Source organism: Bactrocera latifrons, unplaced genomic scaffold, assembly GCF_001853355.1.
Source record: "Bactrocera latifrons isolate USDA-ARS-PBARC rearing strain unplaced genomic scaffold, ASM185335v1 scaffold_1, whole genome shotgun sequence".
Lineage (NCBI taxonomy): Eukaryota > Metazoa > Arthropoda > Insecta > Diptera > Tephritidae > Bactrocera > Bactrocera latifrons.
In genome coordinates, this window is record NW_017534407.1 from 921100 (window position 1) to 944444 (window position 23345).

Sequence of the window (23345 nt, forward strand, 5' to 3'; positions counted from 1 at the left end):
AATTTTTTAATCTAAAATACTGGAAAAAAATTAATTAGAAACACGTCATTAAAACAATAAAAATAAAATAATAATAATAGTAAAAGAACTATAAAAAACACGTTTCAATCTCATCTTCGCCTTACAATTTTCTCTTTTTTATCAACAAATAAGAAAAAATTCAAAGCTCAAAAACAACTACTTAAAAAGTATTTCATAATTTCAGAAATTTAATGCTCTACAAAGGGTCTCTTACGATTTTTACTGCTTAAAAAATATTTTTGTAGTTTGATTATTTTAAAACAAATTCTTCTTTTTTATGAACATTTTAACTGAAATTTTAACTTATATTATAACTCAATGAAGAAAAAATATTATACTAAATCAGAAAAGTTGAGTTTTTGTCCGAAGTTCAATCTCAATTCAGCTCCCTACTAAATCTAGTAAACGCTATATTTTTTCATGTCTGAAATATAGAAAACTGTAAATCAGAGGACCTTCCATTGCAATTAAGAGCTCATACTAGAAGAGATTTACGTAGAGTTGTCTAAGTACCCATTTTTCAGCATACCAAGCAAAAGAAAAAATATTCGCAGCTTTTGACCCACCCTAATATATACAAAGATCGGTGCGAATATGGCAATACTCACCTTTATGGAATGCACAGTGCTTAAAATGTTTTTCTACATATTTTATATTTATGCGTGCACATCCAATACTTTTACACTCCGTTGCAATCGATTTCCACAATATCCTTTGGCACGTCCACGAATTGATACACCAGCCGCTGGCCATCTACTTTCGCCAGTATGCCGCGCTGGTAATAGTACCGTAATGCACGTCCCATTGTCTCGTAATTCATATCCGGTTTGTTTTTATGCATACCCCATAGTCGCGACACTGCTTTTGAGTCCACCAGCTTAAATACACCCTTCTCACGGTTGGTCCATTTAATAAAGCGTGGACAGTATTCGCGGTCCTGCAGAAGTTTGAGCAGGAATTCCCACAGATATGTTGTGGAGCCTTCGCGGCTGCGTCGCTTAACACCCATTTCGATTTTGGGTTTTCGTGGTTTTTTCACTTTGCGCTGTGGAAAACCACCAAGCTCCAGCATGTACGAGAGATCATAGTTGACATTGGACGTTGTAGGCTGAATCACACTCGATTGATGCAGCACACCTCCAGCCGTGCTCGCTGGGCTATTCGCTAGCGTGGAATGCTGATGATGGTGTAGATGTTGTTGGTGTGCGTGCAGGGAATGATGTGGCGTTAGACCGGGATTAGCGCGTGGCGGGGAGGGAGTTGTAAAGTAGGGTGACGTGGAGTATGCTGCTGAGTTTGCACTATTCAGGGTGCCGACTGCGCCGCTATTCGGGCCACTGCTGCTACTCACCGACGCATTATTGGATGGACTAGTGCTGCTACCTAGTGGCATGTAATAACCATCGGGCACTAAAATACAAAAATAAAGAAAAAATTTGATATAAGTGGTTAGTATAGATAAATATTTTCACGTTAAACAAATAAGTMACGGCTAAGTTCAAGTGCAGCCGAAGAAAGTATTTCTTACTCTCGCAATATTTATAATCAATAATATAAACAACAGGAGGCTGAAGTCATGTGTAAAAATATCTGAACGCCATTCACTTGGGATTGGCAAAAAACGATTCTTTTACATATGGCTCGACTTCCGGCCTTATACCAAGTATCCGCTGTGTAGCCAAAAAACATTCGTTTGGAGACGAGCTAAAGTAAAAAGGTGAAACATCCCTTCTCAGGGTTCTGCGCTATTTTTGGGACCCGCCACACTTTCACTGAATAGAATAAAACAGCCTCGGATGAGATACCCCTCTTTTGCATGCACCTGGAATGTACCGTTCCTTAAGTGGGTAGGAACCGCTGTCCAGCTGGTTGATGTCCTCTTAAGAGGACTGGCTGATATCATCGTCGTCCAAAAAGTGTGACGGACGGCACAAGGACTGGTATGAGTAGGTCCTTCTGTTATTTACTACAGTGGCCATATAAAGGCACCGCAAGTTCGATGAGGATTCGTGGAGGGAAAGAGATTCAGTCACCGAGTTCCGGCATTCACCCGGGTGGATAAACGTCTAACCATAATCCGCATTAAAGCGAAGTTTTTCAAAATCGTGCTTGGCGACTTTAACGCCAGAGTGGGCAAGATACCTTTTTTGGTACAACGATCGGTGAAATCAGTCTCCATGATGAAACAGCGCCAAATGAGTTCAGGCTTCCTGGGGACCGAAATATGGTTATCTGTAGTAACAGATTCCAGAAAAATTAATGAAGCTACCTGCATATCTGCGGTTCTAGATATCACCAACTAGATCGATTATGTTGTGATAGACGGAAGACATGTCTCTAGTGCTTTAGACGTGCGTACGCTCCGAGATCCCAACAAAGTCAGGTTTTTTAGGGATCATAAAATTGTGTTCCTCAGTTGGCGCATTTTTAATTTCTATTTTTATTTCATTTTCAAATTCTATTAGTTATTTGTCGCAATCGGTCAGATCGCTGGCTCGAAGACGACCCATAGTCTCCATATTTTTATAAAAAAAATTTACCCGCTTTAATCTATATAATATTTTTTTGGAAGTATAGTCTAGAATTAACTTACACCTATAATTTTCCAACCGGAAAAAAGCATAAACAAATCGAAATTAAGGCGTATATTCAAATTTGTTTGGGTTGGTCTGTTCAAAGGGAAAACCAGGATGACTTATCTAAAAATATACGGAATATACCTTTCTAGGTTTTATACCTCTATAAATAACATGAGAAAAAAAGTAAAAAAAAAATCATACTGAAACGAACTCGAATTCTCAAAATATATATAAAAAGGAAAACAAAATAAAAATAATATATTTTTGCTTTTACATTAGCATATTAACCGCAACTAACTTATATTTTAATATTTCAAAAACTGATTCAATCTGTTTTTTCGTACGCAGATGTTGTAATGGGCACTTAAACATATTTTAAACAAAATTGCGAAATTATTACATTCATTTATTTTGCTTAATATAATTTTTAAATCCGTCCCTATGAAAGCTTAGAAGCGCACTCACATTCTATCGGCTTTCTCACTTGAATGCAAACATCTCGTACCTACTGTGAGCGTGCCTGTAAACAACTGAATGCGACTACAAATAGCTGTGTGTAAGGTATAAGCACATTGGCGAATGTGTAGAATTCAAAGAGATATCTTATTTTTAGGGGGCTAGTCTGGCGTACTCAGTCTCCACTGTTGAACGTCAGTTTTGCTCACACCGCGTTTCTCTCATGCTCATTGCTTTGGCGCTCACTTTGCAACACTTCGTCTTGCTACGGCGCTGAATGTTTGTAGTTGTGACCTTCAGATTTCGTGCAAAGGCAATGTGTCGATGACCACAAATTCATTCATACATACAAAAATATAAACAACAAACGACGAACTTAGCGAAATGCATATATAGCCAGTACRCATATAACAACATACATACATACATAACAAACTGACGCAAACGATATACACATGTACGCACACACACACATATGTGTGTATGTATGTACTTGTACATATTTTTATGCATTTGATTTTGCGCGGCTATACGAAATACGGTTGGGAGGAGGGTTGTCGACGCGTCAGCGGGAATGCATGCCAGCCAGCGCAGTTAGCGTCGACGCAAGCGCCAAACACGGCAGCGAATGTGGAAATATGCATGCATATCTACAAGCATACATATGGTAAATACACATTCGGCTACACGCACAAGTATTTACCGTAGTATGCAGCGACGTGCCTTTGTGTGTGACGAGGCTAAGAGTGAGAGTTTTTGCAATAACTGGAGAATAGCGGTTAAAGCGCGGCAACACATTCGAAAGGGGGGATATATATGTATATGTTCGTATGTGTGCATACGAGTGAGCGGTGAGTGAACATAATTTTTGAATTTGCTTAAGTGTGTGTGCTTCTTGCTAAATACTACATAGGCGTTTGGGATGCCACTCACATTGCATGGCGAAAATGGAAAATTCGTTCACTCACAATTTTTAATGTGAGTTGTGAAAATTTTTTAATAAATATCAATATATTCATATAAAGTTGCTCGCTTAACGGCGGCTCTGTCATTTACGCATGCGCTCACTGAATCAGATAAACTAACCATTAAGCAAACCAAAGCTTTACAGTTAAATTGCTCTGCAATTGTTTACTAAAAAAACCTACAATGTAAACTATTTTCAATAGCGTCATTGAATTTTATTATACATTGGAACAGAGGACCATATAGTATGGAATATATTGGAGAAAACATTAAGGGAGTTTTCTGCCCTAGAAAAAAAATCGATTATTTTATCAAAAGTTTTCATTGATAAAAAATATATTTTTAATTAAAAATTTTCATTGATAAAAACGCGATATTTTTTATTCAAAGTCCAAACTGTTCCAGAATATGTCTACAAGAGGATTTGTCAAAATATTAATTATTCAAATTATTTTCGGAGGTACATACATACATATGTACTTTATGTGTTGGTATTTTTCTGACATAGTTCAGATACTATGGTTTAGAGACATTTTTGTCTTTTTTATAGAATTGCCTATGTCTGAAACTATTCATATCTTCAATTTTCGGTATTTTTATAAAGATCAACCCAGGCAAAAATAGTGGTAAAATACTTGGTTTTTCAGGCAGTTATCTGACAGTTATGTCTAACTTTTCCGTAAAACCAAACATTCGACATTATTCTAGACTAATATTATTTTAGTTTAGTTTAGTTTGCTAGAAGAACTGAAATCGTAGTCACATGCCAATTTTTTAGTTTCAAAAATCGATTTTTTTATTGTCTTATTAAGTTCTACAACATCTCTAGAATATTGTCCTAAACTTTCAAATTGATGCAAGTAATAGTTTCGGAGGTACAGTCTTGAGAATTTGTGCGCTAGCCTAAGTGCACCGTATTCTCGAAACTGTGTTTTTGAAGTAGTTTGACAAGAATTCTCGAGGACTACTCAACCGATATTCATGAAATTTTACACAGACCTTGGAGATACAATACTTAAAGACTTGGACGAAGTACTTTTTTTTGGATCAGGATTTTTTCGTGAATTATTCATGTTTGCCAAATGTCTGCCAATTTTGAATGTTTTTTCTCCAAGGGAACCTATGTAACCCCTTAATATATTCACTCCCCTCAAGTTTAGCTTAAGAGTTCTTTTTTTGTGTGTAAATAAAAATTTTATAAATTGTATGCACTTACTTCCAACACTTCGATTCCATATGTTCCGTAAGGACGCTGAGTTTTGATAGAGATTGGGGTGTAGAAACGTGCCAGATGGTATATGCGATGCATGCGGGTGACAATGGGCCGGTATGCCAAGCCTCGCTTTTATCTCATCACTGCACGGCTGACCACCAGAGCTAGAACTGTCCACGTCAGAGACACCACTATCGGCAGGGCTTGGCGGAAAGGAACCTTTCAAATACAATTAATTTGAAATCAAATATTATTTTGTCTATCCTTAATGAGCATTAAAGTTTTCAATTCAAACTATGAGCGTAGTTAGCAAAAACATTTGGTTTGTTACGAAATTATAAATAACTGTATAAGAGCTTGTTGCCTACCGGTTGTAGCTGATCCGTAGGTTCTATGATGTGAATTGTGTATCGAGCCACCACTCAGCAGATTGTGTAGCAATGGCCGGTGTGGTATGGCTAGTGGTTGGAGCTGGTTATTTGCACCTGACCCTGAGAGTGGGCCGCCATGCTGTGACAGGCCATTAACAAGCTGTTGCTGTGGGGCTGTCTGCTGGAGGTGTGGTGGAGAAAGTACAACATTTTGTTCGGATTTTATGTGTATAACACTTGGAGATCCCGCGTATGTATTGCTCTGTGCTTGCTGATGCGTTGCTTGTTGCTGTTGCAGTTGCTGTTGTTGTTGCTGGTGATGATGATGCTGATGGTGTGTCAACAAAGGGCCTGGACTTGTTGATTGCTTTATAACTGGAATTTCAGTATCTGTGAAGAGAAGAAATAATAATAAATTATAAAATAAATTGCCAAAGCGTACCAAACATACGAATTTTACTAGCGATTTTCCTAATAAATAAATAATAAATGTAACTGTGTGTTACGTATGCATGTATGCATGTAATCAAATTTTATTCTCAACTGCTTTTATAGTAAAACGTATGAATGCATATGGATATATGTATGTGTGTAAAGTCAATCAGTTGACAAATCGGTTTCTCAGCTAACCGGTTTGATTGGGAAAAGCGTATGCTCATAGGTAGCAGCGAGTTACTGGGTGGCAAGCGACTGGGCTGCGCCCACCTGCTGTGGTCACGGGAGTTTCCCGCCTTGAGAATTCGTTGAAGTTAGGTGGAAATATAAATTGCTGATTTACACATCACGGATATATGTAATAAGATTATATCACCAGTTCCATAGAAACTCAAGAATTCCAACTATTTATACACACACATAAATACATTTGTATGTTCGTTGGGGCGTCTGTTATTTCCCAAGCTGCTTTTTTCATATTGGTACAGAATTTCCCGCTCTAAAAAAATGTTTTATATAATTTTAACTTCCTATAACTTTTATGGGATTATTTTTTATAAAAAATGATATAAGATATCTCGTCAAACGAAAAAAGTTTTCCATACAAGACCTTGATTTAGACTGTTCTGTTTGTATGACAGCTGCAAATATAGTACATATGTAGTATAGTATACATAGTAGTCCAATCTGCACCACTCTTCGGCTATTATACCGCTGTGTCGGACAATATCACATGCCAAATTTTGCCAAATAAACAAATTTCGTTATACTATACAAGGTGCTTTCCAAAGTAAACAGGACTTCAAACAAATGGGTTTTTCGGCAAAATCAATTTATTTTATTCAAAAAAATCTCCTTCTGCTTCAATACAGCTTTTTGCACGGTCCGAAAGCAAGTTGAACGAGTGTTTTAGCTCGTTGGCCGGTATAGTCGCCAGTATGCCGGTCCAAGCCTTTTGAATGGCCTTTACGTCTGCATAACGCTTTCCTTTCATAGGCAAATGCATTTTTCCGAAAAGGAAGCAGTCGCACGGTGCCTTATCAGGTCAATACGGGGAGTGGTTAATGGTTAATAAGTGGTTTTTGGTCAAATAATCGTCCTTCGAATGTTGGATTCTGAGGAATTTTTGGTTGTCAGTGCGGAACAACTTTCGTAAGCGCAAATGCTCGGTCAAAATGCGATAAATCGATGTTTTGGAGATGTTCAATTTCACTTCCATGAATTTCAATGATGATTTCAGCTGATTTTTGATGAATTCACGCACAGTTTTGAGGAATTTCCGACCACTTTGAAAACGTTGAGACCACTCGTGCACTCTGCTATACGATAGGCAATCATCGTCATAAATTTGTTTCATCAATTGAAACGTTTCGGTAAAAGTTTTACCAATTTTAAAACAAAATTTAATGTTGGCTCTTTGAAGCTTAGCTCGAAGCTCATTTTCGCAACGATAACACAAACATACTGACACTTAAAACGCAATAACTTCACTTCCAATCAATGAATGTCATGAAATCATAACTGGACAACCGATAAAGATAGCAGATTCTAACGCACTAGTCGACATATATGTAGATGGCGCCAACAGRGGGCGCTAGATTCAAAAAGTTTACTTTGCAACGCACCTTGTATGTACATATGTACAGACAAATGGACGGACGACATGGTTAAATCGACGCCACTCATGATGCTGATCATATATAAACATATTTTACAGGGTCTCCGATGTTACTTACGTAGAATTATAAACTTCGATTACAAACTTAGCATAATTGTAAAAAAACCAACGTGATAAATAACATCCACCCTAATGTACGTACATGCATTCAATTGGTTTTACTATATCTTGCATGTGACAAGGTGGCAAAGCTAGCAACATTTGCAACACTCAACAATTTGGCTACATATTGTTTGTGTATATATTAAAAGCTTTGCCCAATATGAAACCCATTTCCGTTTCCGTTCATAATTTATATCAAAATGCAGTTAAAGTTGGCCCAACTAGTTAGTGTCCGGTCAAGAAACTGCTAAGCCTCGTCATCGCCAACGCCATCGTTCATAATGTGCGCTCGGCCAAGCTAAGAGGCGCGTCGAAGCGAACAGCAAACAAAAACAATGCGCGCGCCTTCGCTGCGACCAGCGAGTCCACAGTGACATTGACCCGGTTTGCTAGCAGCCAGCCAACAGCTCAGCAACTAGCCAAACAACTGTCAACTGGGACTAAATTAGTAATAATGAAAATATTTATTTTTCCCCAAGTCAGTGTAAACTAACAACAACAACGAACAAAACTGCACGTCAACCACAACGACACCCAAGCATGTTTGTACACAGCATAGTGGCATGACGCGGACACCACTTTTTAAATTAATTGTAAATATGCAAGCGACGAAGAAAGCAAAAGCGAACTGCGAACAGCGAAATGAAAATGAAATCAAAATCGCAGCAAAATCCAAAAAAAAAAAAAAAATATATAATAGAAAATGAGAAAATGCACAAGCAAAAGTGACGACGGGCTGCGGTGTGCGGTATTGCATGCAATTTATCACGGCTGTGAAACGGGTTTCGTGAGCGTGGTCGTCACTTTGCTTTCCCCAGTAGTGTCACAAAACCAAAAACAGAAAAAAAAAAACAAATATAAAAACCTCACAACAAACACCATTGCACCAGCGGCAAAGCAATGACTGCTAGCAATTATCATCTCCACCAAAGCGTCGGTGCATTGAAGTGCAGCGAAGAAAATGAAAGTAAAAGTGTATTTTCACTATTTTCTATCGCCAGATGCTGTGATTTGGTATTAGTTGGACGCTTGAACACTTAAATGCTTGACTCTCTAACGCTGCCACTGCACTTCGCTGCGGTGCAAACACTCTCAAATAGGCGCATATACGTTGGACTCAAACGAAACGTAGCGCCGCAAGTGATGCACAATGGTACAGTACGCAAAGAACGCGCCTAAATTTGCTTGGCAAACGTTCGAATGAAAGACGGAAAATAGCTCAATAATGGTTTCAGAATATAAATACTCTTTCGAAGAAACATAGGCTTTGTTCACACGAGGACTCTTTCCGTCGGCCAAACCGATTTTTATAGGTTAGAGAACGCCACAAGTAAAGATGAAATTACAATAACCATCGGTTCGAAATGAATATTGACATTAAGAATTAGAGAATGTGATATTAAAGAAAATGCAGAGAATTTTGTGACTCAAAATTGTCGGACTCTTGTGACTTAAAGACTAAAGGAACCTTAATCTTGCAAAGACTGAACTATGAAGCAGTAAACGGGATGTTTAGACCTTACGCCTCTTCATACAACTTTGACAACTACCGGCCGATAAGATTTTTAGCCTCACCATATGAATGTCTATTGAAGAATGTGCAGTATGTACAATGTGCAACGAAGGTTGCAAGTGAAACTTTTGTAAGAGCAAGTAGTTCAGCAGATTTTCTGCGTTCTACTCTAGGCCAAAAGCATGTTGCAGTTTCACAGAAGCGGGTCGTTGACCAGGGCTTGCTAATCCTACACGAGTTCCATTGGTTCAGTGCTAGAACGCAAGTTTGGAAACAAAACTCGATTTCATTTCGATGTGATCGGAGCCAAAATGTCCTCTTTATCGGCTTATCGGCTTTGCAGTTACAAGCAATTATGCTGTGATCGGCCACAAAACAATACTGATAATAGATTTATGCTATTTCCAGTAAGGACTGATACTCCTTGAATAGTTAACTTTCCGAAAGAGTCTTCGCATTTCATAGCAGGACTTATACTTCCTACGCCTAAAGCTAAGATTGAGGGAGAGCTACTTTCAGAAAACTCGCCCTTCAACATTCTCTCCTCAGCTCACTGCGTTACATCTCCAACGACTCCTTCCCATTAACGTATCTCTTGTCGGTACGTACGCAGAGAAAAAACGGCCTGAGACGCAATGATAAAAGTCTTCAGGAGTGCATTTGAAGCACTGGAATTCGGCTTGCTCTTATTCAGACACCTTCATAAACCCAGCTTCCCTGAGCCTTAGATTGCAATTCGTAACAATGCCACTGTAGTCCACCGGAGATGCCAATGAGAGCAGCTCTTTGTACAGGTTCAAGCTTCTTAGTGGGTGTAGCCTTTTTGAATGCCCTGCATCAGGTGAAAAAATCATGGCACATTACACATTTCAATAGTTTTCTATATTTGCCTCTAATTACGAAGGTGTGATTCTTTTACAAAAAAGTTCTAATCACTCCACTGTACGAACGTTCGGACAGAGCGAATTCACGAAAGTGCAAGCGAACTTCGCACGGAGGAAGTGGCTGAGTGTAGGTAGGCAGCTCTTCCTTCCACTGCAATAAACTTGTGAGGCAGCACGGCCAGCCGAGGCGGCGGCGTTTCAATTCATGCAACTGGTAGTGAATACTCGCTGCAACAGCGATCAGCAGCTTTAAGTGCTGCGCCTATGGCGAGAGCGTGTGCCTACCGAAGTGCCTGAGTCGCTTATCTGAATGACTGCGATGCATCGCGTTTATATATAAATACACACAAATGTAGGTGTGCAATTTCGCTGCACTGCAGCCGCACACATACTCCCTCCAACCTATTGCAAGCGCACCAACACTAGCTGACAAGTGCGTGAAAGCAATGTAAGATATTCATGCATTCCTATATATACATATATACTATATATTTATTTTCGTATTTATGTATGTACATACATATGTATGTGAATGTGTGCATAAAATAGTTAATATGAAAATATGCCCGAGTGCAGCACACACTTCTGCATATAATCCATATACTAACATCGTCTTACTCAAATGTACTTATTCACATGTACTCACACATACTACACACTGGCATGCATGTAAATGCATACGACGAACGTGTGGCCGCGAGAGAGGAAGAGAAATCAGGTCAAGGCTTGTCGGCATAGTAGTCGTCGTTCACAATTTATGTTTTGTTGGCTGCATTATTGCATGTTGTTATTTTGCTTTTTGCAATCGCTACGCTGCCGCCGCCGCTGTGCGTTTACATACACTAGCTTTTATTGCTACTATTGTAGCTATTGTTGTTGTTCGCTTTATAGCAACGCTTGCTGTTTGTGTATGTGTTCGGTATATGTAAGTTGCGCTGGGTTGCTTCATAGTTACTGTGTGGCCATTCTTTGACTTCTCTTGACTAACAAACACGCAAGAGCGCGCCATGCATATGTCTGTGAGTGTTTGTTGCCGCCTCGCTTGAGCTACAAAACTGCCATAAATCCGTAAACCATTGCTCTTTACGTTTTGGCGCTGCGGGTGGATTCGTATATTTTGCAAACGTAATGTATGTACATATGTAAGCATTGTATTTATGTATAGAAATTTGTAAGCAATGCTTGATTGGTGTAACAATAATAATACACAATCGATAGTGCCTGCGGTTGTGCACACGGTAAAAGGCGTCACGGCCAATAGTTGGCAACTTCTCTAAAGTGAAACGACTAAAAGGTCAAAGAAATGAAAATGTCGCTTTTCTTTCTTGCAGCAAACGCAACTTCTTATCAACACAAATTAAGTCCTTAAATAGAAATATACTTATTACTTATATATATGAATAAATTATAGCGGGTTGATTTGAAGGGAGCTAAGAAAACTGGAAAAATCGGATATTCTTAACAACCTTGCCTCTGAATACACATTTTCAAGTATAAGTCTTCTCTCCCTCGAAGTAATACTTTGTCCACAGTAATCGCGTGGGAGAGACATTAGTTAGGTTAGGTTTAGAGGATTACATTCCCGCACCCCAGCTTTCGATGCTTCCTCCCACAATAAAAGAAAAAAGAACTTTGCCTAAACGAAAAAATGGGTCTAAAACCGGTTTTGAAACAACGATTTCCTCCTCAGTTTTTAAGATATTCCAAAGAAATTGAATACATAGGTACATTTTGATATTGTATGGCCATTTACCGGAATTAGCCAGATCGTACAACTATATCTCTCTTATAACGAATTATTCAGATTTTTTTTTTATTTTTCGGTATGCCGTCTTTAATTAGGAAGCTAAGAGGACGTTTCTTTGACGAACTGTGTTCTCTAACATACACCTAATAAGGACAGTGGAGATAAACAAAGTCGGACGGAATTCAAAATGGTCACTGTCTGGTGATGATACACCCCCGGGGGTAGACTGATCGAGAAGATTGCAGGAAATTGTGCACTTATCCCGCATTGGCAAGACTACGTGTTAAAATTCGCGTCAAGCGTAGGCATCCTAAAACATGACTACTCCTCACTGATCTAAAAATTGAACTCCATCTGGTATCGCAATTGATCGAAACTGATCTATGCGTGGCTCATTAGTCTACCAGATTAACCTAATGTAATATAGCTAGTGGTCTTTTTTTACATTTTCGGAGAAAACTATCCAGGTAATGTATATTGGTATCATGTAAAATGTAAAAATCTCAGAAATTTGTTTATTTGAAATTTTCACATAAATTTTGAGGTTATGTGAAAAAGTGTTCAGACAAGAGTTGTAGGTCTTTTCATTATCTACAACATTGTCATATCACTTTTTCCTATAGGTCTCGTAGTTTTGCCGGAAATCGAGTTTTCTTTTTCTAATGGTTTCCAACATAATATAATTTTTTTCACTTTTTATCATTTTTAAAGTTTTTGCACTGAGCTAATACATATAATTCGTGTTTTTGGAATCAAATTGTATTGGAAAAAGCGCTAGCCTCTTGGAATATGCCGAAACTTGTTATACAAATTTTTTAATTAAACTATGACATACATAAAATGCCGTTAGTTCGCGACATTCTCGATGTTTGATGACGTTCGTTAAGACGTTTAATTGTCGTAGTTGTATATTGCCTGTCGCCGGATGAGCCCTTCAACAACAAACAATAAATAATACATGAAATGAAGTAAGCGAAATGAGTCTTTCAAAATTTAGAGGTATACGTGCGAGTACACATTGTTGAAGCAAATAATCATAATACATGAGACAAAACGACGACAGCTCATGGAGCATGCCATACACACATATTTACATACAAGGTAAATAGTAAAGTGAGCGTTTACTTGTTGCGGAAATGCTTATTGCTCATACGCAGCGTATCCGTGCTAGCAGTGCGCCAATGGTGGCACTATAACCCAATTGGTTTGTACTGTGACCTTTAAATGTTTTCGCCAAATAGCTATAGAGGAGCGCAAAAATTCTCAGCGCTGCATTGGCACACCCACTTTTTCGTGTATCTAACTGTTTAAGCCACGCTCTGTCTATTATTACCAATATGGCCCATTTCGGCTACTACAAGCCGAACTCTCCTACCTGTTTCGTGGCTTCCTTATCTGATGTTAATGGAGTGTCTTTGTTTTGTTATTTTGTTTATTATTGTTGTTGCTGTTGCTATTGCAAGTGTTGTTTTTGCAGACTTTGTTTTTTTTTCCTGTGTCTTGTATATTTTGCGGGCGTTTATTTTCGTGGCATGAGTTGCCGTTACCCCTGACTTGGGTCTTACATTTTGTTGTGCTCAACGCGCTTGATTCGGTTACATCACATTTTGGATAGTAGGTCAATGAATAAAAAACCCGCAACGGTAAAAGCAAAAAATCAACGCCGAAACTTACAACAACCACAGCGGCGGTAGGTAGAGGAACGCAAAAAGAAAACTGTGAAACTTGAATAAGTATTTGCAATATTTTACTGTGTATGATATGTACATACATATAAATATTTTTGTTTCACTTGAAGCAATTACACGTGCGCAACCGACTGACTGGTTTATTTACAAGTAAATTCAAGTTAAAGTTAAATACTTAAGTATATGCAGGGTCGTATGCACGTTCCGTCATACTGTTTCTCCGTAGTAGTCGAATATGTCTACGTTACGAACGCCTGGTGGGTTCAAAAGGAAATCAGATATTAATCGTATATTTCCGTGTATGTATATATGTACATACTTTTTCTTAAAATTCTAGTTTAAAGTCGTTGAATCACAACACTGCTTATTTTTGATATGTAAATTTATTTCCAGACAGCAACTTAACTGAAACAGTCTAATCAGACTGCTCATCAAGTCGCAGCTAGGAGACTTTTTATAACTCTGTTAAACTCAAATGAAATGAAACCAACTCAATGTCTGGAAAAGAGTAGTTAGGTTGGGTTATGTTAGTTTGGTATACAATAAGCGACGCATAGACCATTTGTGGTCCTTTGCCATACCAGATGGAGTTCATTCCTTAGGATGCCTGCATTTGATTTGTGACCTCACTATCGATACCTTTTCCAGTGTATCATACCGTTGAGACGCCAGATACTTACAGCGTATTCTTGCCGATACGAAACAAGTGCATAAGAGATGCTCCATTATTTCCCTAGTGCCTTGCTCTAGACATTTCCTGTAGTCTTTTCGATCAGTAAGCCCCATTCTGCGGACACGTGTCGCCTCCAGGCAGTGACCAGTTAATATTCCGATCATATTCTTGCAGTCTCTTCTATAGAGTGATAATAGGAATTTCCTGTTCGTCTCGTACTTATCTGCCGTGACAAGCGACTTCACATAATAATATAAAACATAGTTCCGCGGTGTTAAATCGCACAATCTTGGAGGTCACTCCACAATTTTGCTTCAATTAATTGATCGTTTCATTGACTGTCTAGTATGTAGCGCCGTTTTGTTGGAACCAGAGGTCGTCCATTTCAACATTTTTTAATTCAGGTAAAATTAGAAACTGTTCTCCATCGACTGTATTCTCTGTCCATATAGCACAACAAACAGTGCTTTATGGAGGAAGCAGCGTCTTAACAATAGCTGCTGCATTATAATTATTCTCATTCAACCAAAAGTGAGCTTCCACGCTGAATAAAATTTTCTTGTGAAAATCGGGATCGGTTTCGGCCATCTCGTTTTAACGGGCTTGATGTTCGTTCGACTTCAACCCTGGCATGAGTTTAATTTTCAAAGTCTGCAAACATACCTTCTGCAAAATTATTTCATAAACTGGATGTACACAGCTCCAATTGTTGTCTTCTTCGATACTCTGCTCCTCGGCAGCAATAGTGTCTTCTGTGCGTACTCTACGGCGTCTCTGGAGATGCGTACTATCCACTAAAGATCCATTGTTTAATCCGATATTTAGGAAGTGGCGCCGTTTTATTAAAACCAAATGTTGGCTAGATCACGTGTTTCAATTTCAGGCATAAATATGTAGTCGGTTATCATGGCACGGTCGGCATTGACGGTTATGTTCTCACCCACATCATTTTTGAACAAATATGGACCGGTGATTCCACCAGCCAACTATCCACAGCAGCTGCTTTTGAATCATCGAACATCGGATCTTCTTTGAACTTTTCAAGAGCCTATAAAGCAAAGGTCTATCGGTTTCAGTTCCTGCGCAAGATGTATTTTGTACGCTCTCAATTTTCTCATTTTTCATTGCAAATTTGAACTGACGTTTCGATTGTATTTAATTCTATTTGTATTTTTCAAAATCGCGGGCGTATAAAATGTTCGTTTGTAGTTCTATTTCCGCATTATGGCCATATCAAATTATTTGGCACTAGGTTGTTTCATTATTTATATTCCGATATGTGTTTGAGTATACTTTCCACCTTCGCGTATATATAAGTACATAGACAGATGTTAGGCAATAAGATGTACATATGTACGTATTGCATATTTTGCATATAATAACCTAAGTATGCAGTATTTAATATATTTGACTTTGTGCGCCTCAAAAATTGTTACTTCTGCTTATTGGTACTTAACTAAAAATAATTTACTTAAAATATGCACGAGTTCTGTTCTGTTCAAAGAAGCGAAATACAAGTATATACCAACATATATTATACATATGGAAAAATATTAAAATTTCTTCGCACAAACAATCAACGAAAGGGAACACAACAAACAGGAACAGAAACAAATTCAGAAGTTATGTATGTGGGCGCACGTATGTATGGCTGTTTGTACATGTTTATGCATGTGTTTAATGGTACACAGGGTGGTGGGAAGAGAAACTGCTGCATTGTTTGTATTCTGCCAGCTATTCCATCAATTAGCTGTTAAACCGAACAGATAGACAAACAATTTCGGCCATATTCATATCTGTGCGTATGAATGTGTTTGTTGTTTGTTTGATGGGAGTGCGGCTATGGCGTAAAACTGCCGTCATATTTGTTCTGGCTGAAATACAGTTCCTGTTCTTTGAAGAGCCACTGACTTGCTATATAACATTGTGTATGTGAGCACTGGCTTCCAATTGTCTTCATACGTACTCCCATATACGTTACGCATACATACGTACATACGTAGCTAGGTATGTATGGTGGCTTTGTGTGACGAAAGAGCGCCATCGTCAATAAAATGAATTTTTTGTTGGATTCTTCGATAAGTCGTCGGTGTTGGCGGCGGCAGCGGAGTCAACGCAGCTTGGTTGGTGTTGCTGTTGCTTAATCGTTGCTTTGTTGTTGCGTTCGGTTGCCAGCGCGAGTGTGAATGCGCGTATTTTGGAAATTTAGTCTCAAGTTCAAGGTCTTTCGGATAATATAACGACATCCATACAAACGTACAGACATATGTACAGGCATGTGGACAGAGAGTTTCTTTTTGCATTCTTTTTTTTTTTGGAATTTTTTGTTAATTATTGTTGTTATTGCCACTTTTTAATGGTACCACGGCTGATTACGTTTTATTATATTCTGAATTGTATATACATGTAAGTATATACTGTTGTGTGTGCGAAGAACTCTGAGAGGCATTCACGGAGATTTGGAGAAATTTCACTCTCATTTATACGATTTCATTCCTCAACGCCTACTTGGTGAATAAGTCAAACCGTGTGCATCATAAGCTTATGTACATACATATGTATAAACAGTTTTTCGTGTCTTCCGGATAAATGTCTTCTTTAAATGACTCTTTGTCTACAAAAATGTTATTTATGTGTTCATACACAATTTTTTATGTATAGTTGCTTTTAGAGTGTGTAACATTTAGGGAAAGAAAGTCTCACTGATATTTAATCATCCTCAAAGTGATATTTTCAATACTTCTCAAATAGCGGTTATTATTTGTTATGTGCATGTACACATGTATTAATTTGTTGCAAACAATTTTTTTTTAGGTTTTAATGGCGTTTAGCGTTAATGCGATTTGCCAAATATTCCTGCGCAAAAAGTCGTGTTTGCTGATGAAACAGTTACAGGAGATAAAATCTTACTTTATTAACCGGGTTTTTTCAGCAAACCAACGTATGCACTATATATGCATAAACGTATGTATGTATATATGTACATATGTATGTACATTTACATATTTGAATGATAAAGAATTGATGCTGTGCTCTTGCGTTTAAATAAACTAATTCGAAGTAATAATTTGAAGATAACAAGTTACTTATATTAAATATACATATGTATGTATATTATTGACCTTAGGTCACGGTGCAAACCTCATTTATTATCTATATATATATATGTATATATACTTACATATATATATTGCAAAAAATATTATAATTTATGGCTGTAAAAAATACATATGTTTATGGGTTCTTACTTTTCCTTACTTATTATCATAAATTGTATGCATGCATACATGTACATATATTAGAGTGGTTCAAAAAAAAAACATATTTCCCCCTGTTTTGTCAATATCTATACTTTGCCTTACTTCTTTTATATACATTTTATTTATTGTACACCTGTATATTAGGGTGAGTGAGAAAATAATATTTTCCCGTTTTTTGGTTAATATCTTATAAACGTTTAGGTTTACGAAAAAATTATAAAAGATTTTGTGTAAAGCATTCAATTTCCTAAAAAAGCTATTAAACAAGTAGTTTTTTCAAGTAGTTGGAAACGAGTTATGATTTTTTGTAACTGATAATAAGAAAAAAAAAATAGAAAACTGTAAGGGAATTACTATCCGGTTAGAATTAAAAACTCATAGACTTTCTTAGAGTCGTCTAAGAACATATTTTTTGGAGTATCTAGCAAAATAATTTTTTTTTTCTGACCCACTATAATATGGCATACAAAATACTTGAAATGTTAAATTATATTTTTTTTAATTTTGCAATCCCGTAAATGCTATTATAACAAATCTTATTAAAATAATTTTTAATGCTAAATAACAAATACTGAAATGAAAAAAACAAGTACCCAAAACAAAGTTTTAACTTGTTAAAAACGAATGTTTCGTTCGACTTTTAATTTTTAACTTGTAAAAAAATATTGCTTATTTTAAGTAAAATATCAACATAGTTTAGCGGTTTGATATCTAAATTATATATAATTGCTTCTAACTATAGTGTTATAGAAATATGAACAGCTTTTACATACCAGCATTTTGTTAAAATTTATTTATTTTTTACATTAAAAATATTTTCTCAATTTCTAAACCGAGATGTTGGAGATCAAAACTTAGATTTATATTTTTTTAATTTTTAGTATACAAATTTGGACTTAAAAATGGAACATTTAAGTTTTATAATTGAAAATTTAATTTTTAATACCAATATCTTGAATTAAAAGTTGAAAATTTAATTTTTAAAATTTGAAAATTTAATTTTTAGACCCAAATTTGGGATTAAAAATTGAGAAAATGATATTTAATTTTTTTAGAAAAAAAAAATTTTTAACTAAAATTTTTGAATTAAAAAATAAATACCCAAACCTGTCCGTATGTACATACATATATACTTCCTAATTGTAAACAAGTTTAAACACATTTGAATATTTAATAACATCACTTAAATGTGCCATAAGAGCAAAACCTGGTAAACAAAAAGGAGTTTTATACAAAATTGTCCAAACGGGGGAAATTTATGTATTTTTCAAAAATTTTTATATACCTATAAACTTTCGAATGAATAATATTAACTGATTACAAAGCTATAACGCTAACTCAGAAACCGATTTTCAAATGATTAGGGACAAAGTTATAATGTTTCGTTAAGGGAAATTTCATTACAAAAATAAATAAGTGTGATGCCATGTTTTAATAAACAACTCTTTTAATCATATATAGTGACATGAAAGTGTTAAGACACTAAGATATTTCTCAATTTGACTTGAGTAATTACAAAGTCGGTCGCAGTCACAAAAATATTGCAGTACCCGATGACTAACTATACTAAAAAATAAATAATAACACTGAACTGCCAACTATTTAGTCTACAAGCACACTATTTCCCACTATCAAATAACTATATCAAACAACAAAAAAATACATACATGCATACATGCATACACACATTTTACACAGAAGTAAAAGTGTATATAAAACTCCCAACCTACCTCAAGAAAATTTTTGTTATGTTTGAGCATTAGTCGGCTCGGCTTCTAAGTTGGCAGCGAGCTTTCTGTCTGACTAGCCGACTTTGCTATACTCTAGTGAAAATATTACTCAGTACTTTTCCCCAACCATCTGCGCATTGTGAGTACCGGCAGTGCGGCACAGACAGTGACTACAACAAAATGCCGAAGTCGCGTCAGGAAGGCAGCGAGCCCACTCTAACCCAAAGTACCAATCGGCAAACTACCAGCTGGCACATAAACGCATTTATATAGCGCATGTATGTATGTATGGATGTGCAAATTTGTGTTTGTCGTAGTTGTTGCAATTGTTATTGTTGCGCTTGTAAAGTGTTTGTTGTTGACTGGTTGTAGGCCTTTTTCACTTTCTCACTTTGTGGGCGCACAAACACACACCAAACGATTACCCTGCAAAGTCTGCTGCCATTTGCTTTCGTTTTTCTCTTATTCTTTCGCGAACTTCATAAGCACACACACACACACAGGCACACATAGAGCCACTTGTATGCGCAATCGCTGGGCCGCAGACTGATGGGCCGACTGGCTGGCAGGCTTTCAGAGAGTCTGTTAGCTGGTTGTCTTCTTAGCCTGCTTTTTGATTTGTTATATGGATCAAGTCCACCATTTATAGCAGCGCAGTCGCTGCCGACGTTGGTGGCGTCGTAAACTGAAATTGTTGTTATGTCTGTATAATTTTGTGTTGTTAGTGACGAGGTATATATTCTGCAGATTATGGTAAATAGTACGTATATAGGTTGTCTGTGTATGTGTGTGGGTCATTCGTGCATTAGTTGATACTTTCCGTGTGCGCATTTCCTTTCAGTTTCAGCGTAACTTTGTTTTGTATATACACATACATACAAACATATATGTGTTTACACACACATCGTACGCAGTTTTTTGCCTATAATATGCCCTGGCAAGTGGGACACAAACTTTTACTGCATTCGTTTTGGTCAGAATGTAATACACACCGAAATACACACACGTGACCGGGAGCATATCTCTCAATTTAAACTTCGGAAGGAAAATGCCGATGGAAACACACGAGATTACATACATATACATATGTACATATATGTATGTAAGCTTAATCATACGCCGATGTTATATATTAGGATAGCGCAATTTGTAATCCCTGCACAAGGTATATTAAGTTTAAAACGAAGTTTTTAACGCCCAGAAGGAGACGCCGAATACCCCATAAAATGAGTGTATAGATATGGCATATGATATGAGATATCGATCTGAAATTTTGGACATATCCTCTCCTCCTGAAGAAGCTGCTCAATGCTACGGATAATGGACCAGTATAGCATATTGATGGTATCTGAAATAATCGATCAGATCAAGTTCTTGTATGGACCACTTTTTTGTTTGAAGAGATATGCTAACGAAATTTGGCATGCATTGTTATCCAAAACAACGGTATAATCTTCGAAGAAATGGTTCATAATGGAGTACTATAGCATGTAGCTGTTATACAAATCCCACGATCCAAGTCATGTCCTTCTATGAAAAATTTTTTTCTTTGAAGAGATATGTTAACAAAATTCGACATGGATTATTTCCTTAAACAACGCTATAATCATAGACGATTTTTTTTCTTCGGATTTTACCATCATAGCGTATAGCTGCCATACAAACTTACCGATCCTTTAAGTCTGGATATGGAAATCTTTTTTATTCTTGAAGATATCTTCATAAAATTTGGTATTCGCTATTGCCCCAGGCAACGGTACAACTTCTAAGAAAATTATTCAGATCGGCCTACTATAGCATATAGCTGTCATTTAAACTGACTGATTTAAAGCAAGGTCTTGTATGGAAAACGTTTTTATTTGACAAGACAGCTACATGAAATTTGACACAGATGTATTCTTAAGGCAACGGAAACGTTCCAACTATTTTGAAACTATATTTTGTTTTAAGCTACTTCATAAAAAAATAAGACCTCTTTTATTGTTTGTTCAACGACTTCACACTCTTTCACTTCGAAATCGATACAACATGGTCGTTTAATTAAATATTGATAGAAGATCTCATTTTTTACAACTGGATCAACAGAAATCCCTCACAAGTCTAAAATCGATCTTTAGATATTTATTTTTTCAGCAATGTTAAATAGAATATGCTCGACAGAGTATGATTTTCTGTGCGCTGAACCATATTCAGACTTTACAAAAGTTGGTCGTAGTTTTAACTGAATTGTGCCAAAAAGTTATAGAATATAACCAAACATATTTCATATAACTAATTTCTTTAAATATATAAACGTATATATATGGTATGTTTTCTTGATGGCTTCTGCAGCAACCAACCTACTGCCCAACCTTCTGACACTAGCATAAACATGACTTAAATACAAACATACATATGTACATGCACATGTCTATACATATACATATGCCCAAGAAGACTGGCAACATTTTGTTTACTACCTAAAATAATCGATAAAATTGTTGAGGTGGGTTAGGAAACTGTTACGCGTATGAAACGAGTCAACACAGACCAACTAATTTAAGTATGTATGCATGCATGCTCATAAGCTTCGCATACGTTCGCATGTGTATATACATATTTATATATAGAAATATATRTGCATATATGTATGTATGCTATATATGAATAACGGCCACGCTGCCATGGAGCAAGAGAGGCGCGCGCTGCTTTCGTTTAATGCGGCTCAGTTGCGAATGCCACCAAAAGTAAAACTGAACAGACATCTACATACATACATAAGTTATAGTCACACACACACATAAACAGGCACGGCTAAATATTATCTACATGCAAAAGCGTGAGTACGTGTGTGACTATTAAAATGCGGCGGCAAGTCTTAGTTTCACAGCGGAAATTACGATATTTCAAACTACAATTTTGTCTGTTTATTTTTTTTTTACTTTGTTTTATATTATATGCTTTTTCCTACAGTTCGTCGTTTTATTTTACACAAAACGTACGAAATTGTTGCTGCTTAGTTGGTCGGCTAACTGGCTGATAGTCTGGATGTCGGTCTGCCCCTATATTTCGCTGGCTGTTGGGTACACGGTGATTCGTCGGTCGGTGGTTGGCAAATTCAGTGGTTTCGTTATATTTTCCTGCTTAGCTGGAAAATTTTCGATTCACTTATTTATTTATTTTCCCATTCATGCTTAAGTCACGGTGTCGAATGCATACAATGTTGGAAGTGCAGAAAAACTTTAAATTTAGCAACTATTGTACGATATACCTACATTTGTACGTTCGTATGAACATGAGTATTTCGAAATCTTGAAAGCTTTAAAAATGTAGTAAGTTGTGTTAGGCATAGTACCATATCGAAATTAAAGAGGAAATTATTTGAGGAAAATAAGGGTTTTATAAGGTGGGAGAGTGACTTGGTCAATAGGAAGTGGAGATCACACGCGTTGATACCGATATAGCGCATGTGATGACACCAACCTTTAACAACTAAGACTAGAGACAGTGTTGTAAGTAATGCATTAAAAAAATATGTTATTAATTCGGAATCCCAAATAGAGGAAATTAAATTGTTTTTGTAATTTAGAAACATTTAAAATGTATTCTTAAATACCGAATTGAAAAATAAAAAATAAAAAAACATTTTAATTCCAAGCATAAGAATTAAATAAAAAGGATTTTTTTAGAATTATAATTTTTTTCGGATTTGCATACTTCATTTTGTACTATAGTTTCTACAGAGCCATCATCTTCAATACTCTAGAACACTTACATATCTGCAAATTATTAATACTTTATAACGTCTTAGTTCAGATTTTGGTATAAAAAAATTAAATTTTTCGTATTAAATTAAGAAACAAAAAAAAAAAAAAAAAAAATCAAGAAAATCCCAGATTTTTATTTCATGAATATCTCTGACAATTTTATTAAACTAAAGTGGAATTAAAAGTTTTAAAATTTTTTAATTAAGTTAAAAACAAATTTTTTAATTAAGTTAAAAACAAATTTTTTAACTAAATTAAAATTAAATTTTAACTTTTAATTCAA

The 23345-nt window shown here is 36.4% G+C and overlaps 1 protein-coding gene across 2 annotated transcripts in view; it reads right to left on the reverse strand.

The window, feature by feature from the left end:
• The window catches only part of LOC108965217 (ecdysone-induced protein 74EF), a 131246-nt gene that overhangs the window by 1991 nt on the left and 105910 nt on the right, over positions 1–23345 (reverse strand). For both annotated transcript variants that reach the window (XM_018927467.1, XM_018927458.1), the window contains 3 exons: positions 5604–5996; positions 5239–5454; positions 630–1431 (listed from right to left, as the gene is read on the reverse strand). In XM_018927467.1, the coding sequence (XP_018783012.1) occupies positions 701–1431; positions 5239–5454; positions 5604–5996 (1340 nt within the window). In that variant the 3' untranslated portion in view covers positions 630–700. The remainder of the gene's footprint in view (positions 1–629; positions 1432–5238; positions 5455–5603; positions 5997–23345) is intronic.